Source organism: Pezoporus flaviventris, unplaced genomic scaffold (assembly GCF_033815535.1).
Source record: "Pezoporus flaviventris isolate CSIRO_AGI_PZ_B2104156 unplaced genomic scaffold, CSIRO_AGI_Pfla_v1 ptg000080l, whole genome shotgun sequence".
NCBI lineage: Eukaryota > Metazoa > Chordata > Aves > Psittaciformes > Psittacidae > Pezoporus > Pezoporus flaviventris.
The window spans coordinates 1,339,123-1,352,493 of NW_026892628.1; the positions used below are offsets into that span (position 1 = coordinate 1,339,123).

The 13,371-nt window shown below is 49.7% G+C and overlaps 2 protein-coding genes across 5 annotated transcripts in view; one reads left to right on the plus strand and one right to left on the minus strand.

Annotated features, from left to right (window-relative positions):
• THOP1 (thimet oligopeptidase 1) overlaps positions 1–13,371 on the plus strand; it is a 330,628-nt gene that overhangs the window by 311,900 nt on the left and 5,357 nt on the right. The window contains exons 2-5 of the mRNA XM_061474691.1: positions 10,170–10,220; positions 10,703–10,906; positions 12,071–12,219; positions 12,671–12,778. Coding sequence (XP_061330675.1) covers positions 10,205–10,220; positions 10,703–10,906; positions 12,071–12,219; positions 12,671–12,778 — 477 coding nt within the window. The 5' untranslated portion in view covers positions 10,170–10,204. The remainder of the gene's footprint in view (positions 1–10,169; positions 10,221–10,702; positions 10,907–12,070; positions 12,220–12,670; positions 12,779–13,371) is intronic.
• SGTA (small glutamine rich tetratricopeptide repeat co-chaperone alpha) lies at positions 227–9,801 on the minus strand. 4 transcript variants are annotated; one of them, XM_061474818.1, is made up of 12 exons: positions 9,747–9,798; positions 8,441–8,568; positions 7,226–7,329; positions 6,931–7,015; positions 6,268–6,367; positions 5,139–5,243; positions 4,814–4,952; positions 4,028–4,090; positions 3,587–3,624; positions 2,692–2,781; positions 1,949–2,072; positions 227–1,463 (listed from the first exon to the last, which is right to left on the minus strand). In XM_061474818.1, exons 2-11 carry the CDS (start codon positions 8,538–8,540, stop codon positions 1,958–1,960), a joined length of 939 nt encoding a protein of 312 aa, XP_061330802.1. In that variant the 5' UTR covers positions 8,541–8,568; positions 9,747–9,798; the 3' UTR covers positions 227–1,463; positions 1,949–1,957. The 4 variants fall into 4 exon arrangements, with proteins under 4 accessions (XP_061330802.1, XP_061330801.1, XP_061330800.1 ...); XM_061474817.1 differs by having other exon boundaries at positions 227–1,828; XM_061474816.1 differs by having other exon boundaries at positions 227–1,627; positions 9,747–9,797.

Consider the following 13,371-nt stretch of genomic DNA (forward strand, 5'->3'; position numbering starts at 1 on the left):
GGAACCAACGAAGAGCATCGCATCTCCACCAAAAACCAGCTGGAGAGAACTTAAAAGACCGTATGGGAAGCAGAAATGGGCAGGAGCAGCATGCCAGCAGGGAATAATGAAAAATGGGGAAAGGCAGATAAACCCCATGTGTAGGTTTGGCCTGAGAGGAGCAGAGCCCTGGACCCCACAGCACCGCATCCTGCTTCAGTCACCTGGGCAAGAGGGATAACAAAGAAAGTGTCCAAATAGTTTATTTTTCACAAGTTACATTGACCACATATTACTTTATGGAGCATTTACAGGTCAGTTTTTGTTTTGGTTTTTTCCCTTGATATTAATCTGCAAATATACCTGCTCACTCACAGCACCAGGCCTCCTGAAAGGGTGTTTTCCATCTCACACCTACCCACCTTCAGAGGGGGTGCCTTTTGCCCAGCAGTTAGGCTGTGAACACACCTACCCCACCACAGGTAAATAACTACTTTAAAACCCATTCTGTGGTCGATGTAAGTCTCTGACCTCAACTGGTGATTCTAGGGGATGGGGCCAGAGCCTTCCATCAGCCCAAGGAGTGATACAGGTAACTAGAGGGGTGGAAGGCTGCAGGGGGTGGCTTGAGGTGGCTACAAGAGCTTTTCCCTTTTCTCACACACCACACACTTGAGGTGTGACTGCCAATCCCCAACACCAAACCTGCAGCCACTTCATCACCTAGAATCCAAGCAGCATTGTTACTGCATCTGCTCTCTACTCGGTCACCCGCTACTCCTACCATTAGCACGGTCAAACAGGTTGATTACTTACATGCATATAAGATAAAAAAAAAAGCAGGAAAAAAAAACCCTTTAAACACCAAAAACATCCTTACTGTCCACCTGACTAGTTCACAGATTGGATCATTCCAACAACAGAGCCATAATTACTAAACACTAGACAAATTTTGTCAGGACTGGGGAAGAACCCCAGGCAGTGCACCAGGAAACGCTGTTGCATGTAGGCAGGTTCTTCCTGGCCAGTCACAAATCCCCCACATTTACACCATCCTTTGAGAGGTGAGCACCAGACTCCCATGCATTAACACCATGGCCATGTTGCTACAGACCTGAATGAGAAATGCAGTCAATCTAATCAACAGAAACCCTGTGGATCCTGCAATCTCCAGTGTTCAAACACCACCATCTCATGACTGGCAGGAGGATTAAAGTGGGCTTAGGTAGGACTTGAACACTTCTTTGAAGTGGCACATGGGCAGGAAAGTGAAGATGTCCTGTAGCGAAGAGTGCATCCATCTTCAAAAATGGGTTAAAAAAATCCCATGTAGCAAATAACAGAAATGCAACAGTGTAGTTAATTGTTCTGAGTGTCTTTAGAAAGACTGCTGCTGCTGCTGGTTTGTGGTCAGCTTGCTGGATCTTCCAGAAGAAAACAAAGAGACTAATGGAAAGGCTGAGGGAGAGGAGCAGGGATGAAGACTAGGGAAAGAAAGCATGAATCTGTCTTTAACATGCAGGTCATAGAAAGTATTTTGGTTTTCCATTATTTTTTTCCCCCTCTTGGACACTTCCAACTCAAGAAATGGCAACACACACATGGCTTCCAGTTTTTAAAGCAAAGAACATAGTTCCCACGGACTGCGCTGCAGAGACAGGAAGACAAGACATTGGCAAATTCAATCTTTGAGCAAATAAAGTGTCCCTTTAACCACTGTGAACACTATATAATGAAACTCTCTTTGTCAGCCACATAATGTGTGAGGGAAGTTCTTATTCACTGCTCCTCTGGGCTGAGCCTTGCATGAGACACACTACTAGCAGTACTGATGCAGATAACCCAGTCTCTGTGGAGGGGAGACACACCAAATTGCTAAATTAAGGCACAAGACTGATATTGCAGCCAAATACATAAAAATCCCATTCAGCTGGTCACAGTCCAGCAGCACTCCTGGCTACAGCCTCACCTGGAGGGCTCATTCCTGCTGATCTTCGTTACTGGCACTTGGAGTTCGACTCCTGATCTGGCTTCGTAGCTGCTCTATTAGTTCAGGATTCTGCTGCTGCATCTGCTGAGCAAACTGCTGTCCCCTGAAGGAGAAAAAGCAAGAGTCCTCTTTATGTTCTCACACACTCTATTATAGTGCTTGTTCAGCCTGGAGATGAGAAGGCTCCAGGGAAACCTTAGAGCAGCTCCCAGTGCCTAAAAGGGCTACAAGAAACTTGGAGAAGGGCTTTGGACAAGGGCCTGTAGGGACAGGACAAGGCAGAATGGCTTTAACCTGCCAGAGGGGAGACTGAGATGAGCACTGAGGCAGAAGTTCTTCCTTGTGAGATTTCTGAGGCACTGGCACAGGGTGCCCAGAGAAGCTGTGGCTTAATGAAAACGTTAGAGAGCGTTTAGAAATACAAGACTCAAAGACTCATCCTTCTGCAGAGAAGGACTGATGATCCCTGGCAGTGTTCAAGGCCAGGCTGGATGGGGCTTGGAGCAAGCTGCTCTAGTGGAAGGTGTCCTTGCCAGCTCCAGGGGCTTGGAAGTGGATGAGCTTTAAGGTCCCTTCCAACCCAAAACATCCCATGATGTTTCACCCAGTATTTAAGCCTTTCTCAACTGTTAAAGGAAGGTTCTGCTTCTGGTCAAAAAAAAACCAAAATCCCAAACCAATCTATTGACCAAGGCAATGGAAACTCCCAGCTCTCTACTCACGCTTGTATGAGGCTGGCAAGATCATTTGTGGATGGGCTGGTACCTGCTGCTCCCATGGGATTGTGGCCACCAGAAATCATCCCGGACATGCTGAGGAAGTAAGAGTCATTGCTCAGAGCAGGAAAAAAAAAAAAACACAGAAATGGTTTAGCTTACAGTGGAAGGGGAGTGTCGGCATAATAGGAGCACCTTCACACACAGAGTATGAAGTTATCTGCAAGGGAATCTTCTGCAACAACTTTTCTTTCTTTAACTGCAGAAGAGGAACTGTAGCATTAAACTGCACAATACCTATAAGAGTGTCAGTTTCTGTGTTCCCAGAGATACCCCTTTTGTGTGCAAGCCATGTGTTTGGTTTATTTAAAACACTACCCTTCCTCACACAAGCTGTTTGCTTGCTCTGCACCAAAAGAGACCTCGTGACAGGTCTGCCTAAATATATTCACTAGTGGCATGCATGCCTTATTATTTTGGTGACTTTGTATTATCTAAGCATCTCACAAACATTTTAAGTTGATCCTCATAATCCTGTAGCACAAAGAATGGAAATATTCTCACTCTAACCGAGATGCAGCTGTGAAATCCTGTCTCCAGGTCACATAAACACTATGCAGCAGAGCCAGTCCAAGCCCAAGCTTCCCCAACCCAGTTCCAGTGCCATGATCTACCCTGCTTGCCTTCTGCAAATGTTTATACCGAGATACCTCTTCAGCACAGTCTGGAGTACTCAAAATACACTAGCCAAGGCAGCTGGATGGGTTTAAAGCTGCCCTTCATAGTTTTGGTCCAAGCACCCTCCTGCTCCCACCAGTTCAGACCTACTGCAAATGCCAAACACATACACAGCCTCAAATGAACGATTCAAAAAGGAAATACAAGATGGGATCAAACTTACAGCTGTTGTACTTGTGGATTGTTCATTAGGTTAGATGCCTATTTAAAGAGGGGAGAAAAAATGACACCCTATTTAGTCAGAAATTAAGGGGTGGATATGCAGACGTTGTGCCATTCAGCTACGAAGGAAAAGCAGAAATACTTTGAAACAGATCAGTAGGACAAAAATAGATAAGAGGAGCCACAGTACAACACACAAGACAAGGCTGGTAATGCAAACCAGGCACCCTTCCTACAGCCAGCATGTTGCAAGGAGAAGCTGGTGAATGAGGTCAGATGAAGAGCAGTGACTTCACGAAATACAAGCCCAGTTTCCACACTGGATGAAATGAAAACAGATCTGCTAAAGAGATCCAGGAGCTTCCCAGGCCACATACTGCTACATTTCATCCTGAACAGACCAACATCCAGACCATACAGCCTGATCTGTGTCCACATTTACCATACTCATGAAGCCCGGGTTGTTCAGCAAGCCAGCTAAATCGAATCCTCCTGGACCTCCGGTCTGTAAGCATAAAGAAACCACATGCAGATGATGACATCTTCTCACTTCCTGACAATGGACATTCATGCTTTACTCCCAGTGTTACAAAACAAAGAGGCTCTGTCAATACCCTTGCTGTAAAGCTCCAGGTCACAGTCAGCCTTGGGGATTAGGCTCACTAAAGGAGTCAAAGGGCAGCTGCAACCCCCTCACAGCCACATTACAATGTACAGCTAGAAACCATTACAACTGCCAAATGAAACGCATCCACTTGGCCACCTCTGCACTGGAGAAGCCTTTAGAAAACTAGAAACCCTTCACAATTATGAACATCTTCCCGCATGGAACAGGGCTGCAGTGCAGCTTTCTGGCTAGGAAACATCTAGGTTTCTTTTCTTAAGAAAAGATTCTTTGTAAGGAAAAAAAAGCCACCAAAAAAATGCCCTTTTTGTACTGCCAACAGGTCACTAGGGGAAAAAAGCTGGATTTTGAGCAGTGACTTGTCTGTTTCAAAACACTCCTTTCTAAATAGTCTCATCTTCCAGCTCTTTCAAATAAGCCTGAGGTGACTGTGCTCAAGAATGGTCACAAGAAGATGTGTCTCCCCTCTCTGTCTGCACACAAGAATTGTTTTCTAAACACAATCAAGGCCATCAAGGCTCAGCAGAAAGCAGCTTCATGTACAATGAGGCAGCCTCCTTTTAATCTTATCCACCGATAACAAACATTAGTTTCAGAACTTACTGGACTTGGAGTCTCCTTCATTTTCTGTTCAGCTATTTTAAGGTTGGATTTGTACGTGTCATTGTCTGGATCCAGCTCCAGGGCTTTTTTGTAGTAAACTACAGCTTCTGTGTGTTTGTTTAAGCTGGAGAGGGCCAAGCTATGAAAGCAGAAATAAAAGAAAAGGTCACAGTTAGATATGCACTTGCAATCTTCCTCCAGCCCCAGCAAAGGAGAAACACCAGGTATTTTTTCATGGCATTCTATGGCAGAACACCTCTAACAGTATCACTGCCACAAGGCATTGAGCTTAAAATTCTGGTACAAAACACCATAATGCTCTTACCCCATTCTGCCATAAGCTTTGCTGTAGTTTGGATCAATGCCTATAGCTCTTTCGCAGTCTCTCACTGCTCCAGCATAGTTTCCTAGTTTACTGTATGCAGCAGCTCTGGAGGGAACAGGAAAAGATGTACAGGAAACACTTAACAGCTTCAATATGCTGATCAAGGTCACCCCTGTTTAATCTCTGTAGTCTCCTACAGTACAAGGCAAAGTCAAGTGTGAACTTGACATAAATCCAGGTCATATCTAAGCAAGCAGGCTGCTATCCAAACACCCAGCGCCACATTCTACTCCTACTGCAAATAAACCTAGGCTTACTTCTTATGGACTTTCCAAGAGGAGCCTGGCCTTCAGAGAGGCATGTATTATCACACTTGCAAGCTCAGATCATCTCTCCCAGCTTCTCTTATGCCTCGATTTCTTAGTCATAACAACTGTTTTACCCATTTCCCCCCACACACTCCACATAAGAGGGGAAAACTCTTTTTGAAGCCATAATGTGCTCATTCAGTCCTCAATCTCACAACTCTCACCGAGGGGCATTTACCCAAAACCTCATGGGACTGACCCACATACAGCTAAAGGCACCAGGTGCACTCCTTGCTCCAAGAAGCACCTCACCACATCATCAACGTATGTGCAGACACATTCTTCACTGTAACCAGCTGTGGAAATGTACTCACAAGAAGCAGGCAGCTAAACCAAATCCTGATTCAAAGCCTGCTTTACTCACCAGCTGCCTTCCCACCAACTTCCAAAACACTTTTGCTTAGAACAGTGCAGGGAATTTGCTTGCATACCCCATTTTACACACACATCAACATTCTCAGTAACAAGCCTTCAGCTTGTCTCATTTCACTGCTTTGCGTTTATTATCAACACAGCCTCTGAAACCTGGGCCCTCCATCCCACTTAAGAGTTAACTGCATGAAAGCAGACAGTATTTCTTAGCATCCTTATGTCTCCTCAAATGCCTAACAGTTTGTTTCCAAACTACACAAAGAGCAAGGAAAAGAACAAGCAGTCTACAGAATCATAAAATACACTAAAAAAAAATGGGATTTTAACCATTCAAGACTTAAATCTACTTAAACCACAGGTTTACAAGGATAGAGAAAGATAATCAGTACCTGTTGCAGAAATACACAGCATTGGATGGATTTAATTCAATTGCTTTTCCATAGAAAGACACTGCAGCTTCGAAGTTTTCTGCTTTCATTTGTTCATTTCCTAAAAAGATAGTGGAAAGGCTCATTAACAAAGGGGGGGGGGGAATAGGGTCAAACTGAAGCAACAGGCCTGGATCTATGTTCTACTTAAGAAAATAGGACAAGAGAAAAACAAACCACTTGCAAATGCTACTGGTCAAACTGCTTTGGCAGCGCAGGGCACATTCAGCAATGAGCTGGGGAGCTGTGTCTTGGCAATTCCAGGTTGCCTGATCCTGCAAGCCCCCCTTACCACCTTCAGCTGTTCTCCCCCTACTTCAGGCCCACCTGAGGCCCCCCCCAGAGCAGCACCACGTCCTGAAGAGCACTGCAGTGCGTTACCTCAGAGGACCATCTCCATCAAATTGCAGAACTAACTGTGCTCTCTTGCACAGCAGCAAAAAGGCAACACACACAAGAGAGCTCAACAGGAAAGATGCCTGTCCCACACAGCCAAATCAGAGAGACAAGAAATAGAAGGGTTGATTCCATTTGTCTTCCCCCCACCACCACCTTTTCCAAGCATTCCCCAGGTGCCTCAATACCATCTAAACCTCATTATACACCAGCTCCAGAGGAGATTACCTTCAGTCTTGAGTCTTTCAGCCTCAGCTATGTCATCTTCAGAGGGGGTGATGGGCTCCGAGTTTGTTCTGATGTGTTCAGGCTCCTTACAAGCAGAGGGAGAAGGCTTTGCTAGACTCCCACTGAGAAGAACTTACACCTCCCCCTTCCCAAGCACTGGTTCATCAAGCCCAAAACATTTCCCTCCCACACACCTCTGAGGGGGCAGCATTTCTCCTTGGAGGAATCAAGCAGAACTCATTGCTTTGGCTGCTTAAATGGAAAACTCAGCACATATTTTAGGGCACTTGCTAACCTTTCCTGCAGCAGCTTCGAATATTTCAGGAAGAGTCTGAGACACAGCTAGGCCTTGGTCTTCCATTGAGACCCCAAATGCTGTCTCCAGGCACTGGATGGCAACTAGACAAGAAGAGTCATGCAATTAGCTTTCCCCACTCCATCTAAATCTTTAACCCTCTCCCACAACAGCTGAATTTCTTACTGTAGAACATACCAGAACCAAGAGAACAAACCACACACCAGGATATCTGGGGCATAGCCTCCAATTTTACCACATCCTTAGAGCTGGGCAAACTGGGCTCTGGAGCTCAAGCTCCTGAATGGAGTCATTCAACTCCTATTCCCCTCAGGTGATTGCAGAGCAGGTGCTGGGGGTACAAGTTAACCAAGCTGGGGTTTTACTGCCATTCCCATGGCTGTGGGTAGCAAAAAGCAAGGAGAGAGTTGTACGTTTCACTTGCTAGAAGGTGGCTGTCACTGTGGCCATGCAAAAGACACTGAACCACCACCTCCTCCATCAGCTGGAGCCTGGTGGGGAAGCTGTTTCCAGTACGGAGGGGAACTCCAGTGACACAACAGAGCTCTCATGCCATGTTTTATAGTCCAAAAGCACCAGGAACAAAACCTTCTTTCCAGCCAACACCCTCCTTTGTTCCTGCCTCACCCAGGAATGCACCCACCACTCTGCAGACATGCCTGTGCTCTCCTTTAGTGGGACAAATGTACAAAGCCAAAGACCAAAGCATAAGCTCCTTAAGCAGCTCTTTTAAGATCAGCGCACTCTTGTTACCAGTAAAGCCCTCTGTAAAAAAAAAACCTGTGTAAGTACTCCAGGGTGTGCTGTGGGAAAGCATTGTGACAGCAAAGTGGAAAAGCCCTCTGCAAGCATGAAACACCTGTGAACAACAGCGTTGTGATTTTACACTTCACTACAACCCTCCTGACTCTACCTCATTTAAGGTAAAACTTGTAAGTCCCAAAGCCAGGGTCAGAGAGGTTTTTAATCTCAGGTATATCCTTTCCTCCAACTAATCTGATTTTGAAAGAGATGAGGAAATCAGATGAGCAATCAGCATTCCTCATACTTCCACAAGAAGACAAATTCAGTTCCAATCTTGATCAAGGTTTGATGCTAGGCACAACAAGGAAGGGGCAGAAGAGAGTAACAGTGTCTAAGCGTTGGGCTGACAGACCTGGATGCATGAACAGGGAAGCACATAAAGCCACCTACCTTCCAAACTCTCCTGAGCATCTGGAGACAGCCCCCCATTCTGTAGTTGGTCATGTAGGAACTGGATGATGGAGTAGGCAAGGCGCTTCTGGTCTGCCATTCCTGCAGCTCGCTCCAACTTCTTGGAACTTTAACGAAAACAGCCACAGAGAGAAAACTTATAGGGCTTGATGGACGAGAAAGCAAAGAACTTTACTGCTGTTCTCTCCCAGTATGAATGTAAGGATAAAGGAGTTGTTCAGGACCGGCCGAGGCTTCCAGGACCTTCGCTGAACTCAGTGCTGTAAAAACAACCCCATTTCCATGAATTCTCCAGGCCTCAAACCACCCTCTTCAGCTCAAGCAGCACAGCACAATATGCCATGCAAGGCTCCTGCCAAGAAGAATACACCAAAGGTGTTGCAGGCATTCAGGCCACCAAAACAGCTCTGACTGACTAGGACCAGACAAACGGGGCACTGAGGCACTCACACCTAAGAAACCAGAGTCTTCTGCTTCCAGAGCATGACCTGGTTCTGAAACCAAACCAAAGGCTGAAGCTGTCTGCCACTGTTAGCAGAGCTGGGACTCAGGGTGCCAATCCTCTGCACTGCTCCCCAGCCTGCCCTACCAGCACATGGATAGTAGAGGAGCTAAAGCAAAACAATCCCCATAAGCAGACCCAGAGATCCCAAGGCAGGTCCTGTAAGTGCACCAGCCCCAGCTCCTTGAACAGCACTGCTGCTGAGCTGAAGCACTCCACCCCTCCAGAACGCTCCACTGCGTTTAGAGACCCCAAACCCCTTCAAGGGGATTTGTTATGGAAATTACGTTGTTTAAATGCAAACTCTGTGCAAGAGACACCAGCAGAGCTCAGCCGGCCCCAGCCCACCGACACACACCAGCCATACACCCAGTCACAGCCACAGGTACCGCTGCCTGTGCTGGGCCCATGGCCCCAGCGACAAGCGAGGCCAGAGCCTCACAGCCCCTCCCGGACTTCAGAGCGGGGACGAGGGAGATCCTTCCCCTGCCCCGTACCCCGAGGCCCTGCCCGCAGCACCCACCGCCGCCCCGGGCCGGCCTGAGGGGCGCGGCAGACCCGAGGGGAGGAGACGTGAGGGCAGCGCTGCTCACGGCTCCCATAACGGAACGGAACGGAACGCACCCGCACCGCGGGGGGACACCGCGCCACAGCCCCGGGCCCCACCGCAAACCGGATCCCGGTTCGGTCACTGCCCCATGGGGGCCGGGATCCCAGCGGCGCCTCAGCGGGAAGCGCGGCCCGGCCCCCCCCGCCCCGCTCACCCAACGCCCCAACACTCGCCTCGGCCGGGGCGGGCTCAGCACTGCGCATGCGCTGCTCCCCGCCCTCCGCGCCTGCGCAGTGCTCCAGCCTGCCCCCCCCGGCTCCGCTCCTGCAGGAGGCCACAGCGCATGCGCGGGGGCGGAGGTTTCTGGTCGCTCCTCGTGGGTTTGAACCACCGAGAGGAGCCGTTGCTATGGCAACGGGCGGGCGGGAGCACCGGGTCGCGGTGCTGCTCCCGGGCCCGTGGCTCTGCCCCGCAGCCGCCGAGGGTGAGGGTAGGGGTCGGAACGGGGCTCTACGTCCGCGGGACGTCTAAGGGCCCGGATACGGTGAGGGGAAGGGGAGATCGGGGCTGAGTCCTCCACGCTCCCAGAATCCCTCTGCGCGGCCGCTCTCTCTGCCCGCCTCTATGGTTGGGGCACATGCTCCGTGCACGGTTCTCTCCCGGCCTCGTCCGCAGCGCGGCGCCTCCCGGCATGGCGCCCCCCGCAGGTACCGGCGGCGGGACGGGGCTCCGGGCCACCGGGGGCAGGAGGTGAAGGAGTGGGGCGGAGGAAAGCGGGATGGGGCAGGAGGAAGGAGCCGGGGCTGTGTGTGTGTCCCCGTCCCCCCCCCCAAGGGTTGCCGTAGGGAGCCCCTGGTCTTCTTGCCCCCCCCCCCCGCCCGCTATCACCTCTTTGCCCTACAGCTCCGGTCCCGGGCAGAGGCGCCTGCCATGGGCACGGCGGGGAATCGGGTTTCTGTGGAGGGCTGGTGGTGCCTGAGGGGGTAAACAGCGCCCGGAGCGTAACCCGGCCGCCGCTTGCCGCTAGCGCCCGCGTTCCTTCGCAGCCTGGCTGTCCATCGGCGTGGTTTGTTTGCTGGGCCTCTCCTTTAAGTGCTTTTATGGATCCTTCGCTCTGCAGCTGCGTTTTTCCTTCCAGCCTGCGTAAAGGCTGCGGCTCGCAGAGCGTTTTCTCCCCTCCTGTCTCCAGGTAACGTTGTGGATAGCCAGTCCCCCAGGCTGCTGGCAAACCAGCTAAGATGGGACCTGACGGCCGAGCAGATCGAAACCATGGCTGCAGATCTGACAGAGAGGACCAAGGTTGTGTACGACCGGGTGGGCTCCCAGGAGCAGGGTGAGGTGTCCTATGAAAACACCCTCAAGGCCCTGGCAGATGTGGAAGTTGAATATACAGGTATGTACATGGAGAAGGAGGCCTGGGGATGTGGAAATCCACATCTCACGAAGGCTTTTTGTTTTTTTGTTTTTTCCCTCTGGACTTTTACCTCCTTTTTCCTTCCCTTGGCTCCCTCAGCAGTCTGTTGTTTTTTTTTTTCCAGTTAGTTTACACAGCTTAGATATGAGTACAAAGAATAGAGATTTGGCATAGGAGCAGGTCTGAAATGAGGACAGTGCTTTGGCAGCAGCCTGGTCTGTGGCGGGAGTAGCCAGGTTGTCTCCTGCTTTTAAGGTGCATTAGTGGGAACAAATCGTGTGTTGGCAGAAATGGTTCAGATGATCTAAGAAATCTTCAGCTCTTTGCTAACATTTTCTTTAAGGCAGCAGATAAATATCTCTCTGTGTGCCTTGTTCAAACACTGCCATCATTTTAGGGCTTCTGTGTGGAGCAGAAGCCAGCTTGCAGGCCTTTTCTTTCTTCCCTCTGATTTCTTCCTAAAAGAAAAGGAAAAGTCCTTACTAAGGAGGGGTAATGTGAACTTCAGCAGAAACATCAGCACTTTAACTGGGCAGCAGAGAGTAGCTGCCTGCTCCCTTTCTGCTGGGTGGAGAGTCCTCATGCCTGGGGGGCAGCACCTTCCCACTGCAGTTGTGTTAGTTCAGAGATGGTGGCAGCTTGTTTTCACTTCTAAACTGGAAACACTTGAGGCCAGAACACACCTGGGGTGTGGTGGCTTTTGAGGAGTGTCTGCAATAAAGGTGTGCCACTTTTAGCCTGGTCTTATAAGGAGAGGAGTCACACAATGATGCTGCCCCGTGTCTGCCAGCATAGAAATCCTGTGGTTCTTTTTGATACCAGCTGTAAAAGAGGAAAAGAGGTTGGGAACTCACAGGCATGAAATCCGTGAGGGGTCTGTGAGAAAGAGGGATTGTGGAGGGAAATCAGTGGATGGCAGTGGGGAAGGGTGACAGTGTGCTGCTTGCAGAGGACAGCGCTGGGTTTGTCTGATGGCAGCCGCTTGCCTCACTCTTCCCTTGTGTGGGCAGGCAGGTCAGGCTCCGGGGCTGTCAAACTGGCTCCCACTTAACACAGGCTCTCTGTGTGTGTACACTCCCACTCACGAGCAGCTCTGGGACGTGAAGCCGTTGCCTTTAGCACAGTCCCTCTTCTCTCGTGCAGTCCGTCGGAACATGCTGGACTTCCCCCAGCACGTCTCTCCTTGCAAAGACATCCGTGCAGCGAGCACCGAGGCTGACAAGAAGCTCTCAGAGTTCGACGTGGAGATGAGCATGAGGCAGGACGTGTACCAGAGGATTGTTTGGCTCCAGGTCAGTGATGTGCACTGAATGCTCCTGGAATTACAACAACCCCTTTTTCCTCATCCCAGAACTTACAAGTGAATGATGGCGAGTCAGGTCTGGAACTGAATCGCTGTGTGATCACGGCAGAATGGTCCAGCTGGTTTTGGGAACTGGAAACCTGGGCTTTGAGGCCTCTTCCTTCCCTCAGAGCCTCAGTTACCCCTTTGATAAGGTGGTGGTAGTAAACCCAGCCTGCCTTCTATGGTGACAGGGCAGGGTAATGCCCTGGAACGTGCTGTACTATGGCAGGTGATGTGCTTAAAGCAGTCTGGTAGTAGCTAACGCACCAAACCAAAGCCCTCTTGTGGGGTGTTTCCATCTGCTTCTGGGTCACTGGTGTTACAATAACCCCCAACTCCGACCAGGAACTGGCTTTATGCAACACCTGATCCCTGTGCCTCTGGATTTTGTTTTACAGGAGAAAGCAGAGAGTGCTTCACTGAAGCCTGAAGCAAAGAGATATCTCGAGAGGTTGATCAAACTGGGTAAAAGAAACGGTCTCCATCTCCCTGAGGAAACGCAGGAGGTGAGATCACAGAGCTTAAAGTAAGCATGGGAGCCTTGCAGGGCTAAGAGGACACTGTAGTGCTAGAGTAGAGGACTGAGGCTTAGACTCAAGTTTTGCCCCCAATTCCCATGACTTTGGGCACACTGGTGATGCTTCTGTGCCTCTCTTTTTCCTTTCCTCTAAAGGGGATGACATTTACAAAGTGGGGTCAACACTGGAAGTTGAGGGGCTCCTGAGAAGCTGAAATTGCAGATGGTGCTGTGCAGGTCAAATGGAAGCAGCACCTGCATGCAAAGGGGGGATCAGGCGTGGGGGACTGAGCTGCTCGGCATCTCCCTCTTTTACCATGCACTGGTGGCTCAGTGAAAGAGCTTGAAGCTGGATTCAAAATAGAAGGTGAAGTGAAATGAAGGTAGAGGAGGTTGTTGCTTAAACACCTGCACCTCCTGAACTGGCAGGAGACTGTCAGGACCTTGCTGAGGTGGCTGCTTTCCTACCAGGTGTGATCCAAGGGAGCCTGTACTAAGCTGAGAGCTCAGCACCTTCATGCAGTTAATTCTGCTGCGTTGTCTTTGAGTTCAAGCCAAGTACAGACTCACTGCTGGGCAGCT

Excerpts from the sequence above, each read along its gene's own strand:
- SGTA (XM_061474818.1), bottom strand. The coding sequence starts at position 8,540 with ATGGCAGACCAGAAGCGCCTTGCCTACTCCATCATCCAGTTCCTACAT. Across the intron at positions 4,091-4,813 it reads TGAAGGAGACTCCAAGTCCA|ACCGGAGGTCCAGGAGGATT; the intron begins GTAAGTTCTGAA and ends TTATGCTTACAG. Across the intron at positions 2,073-2,691 it reads CTTGCCAGCCTCATACAAGC|GGGACAGCAGTTTGCTCAGC; the intron begins GTGAGTAGAGAG and ends TTTCTCCTTCAG.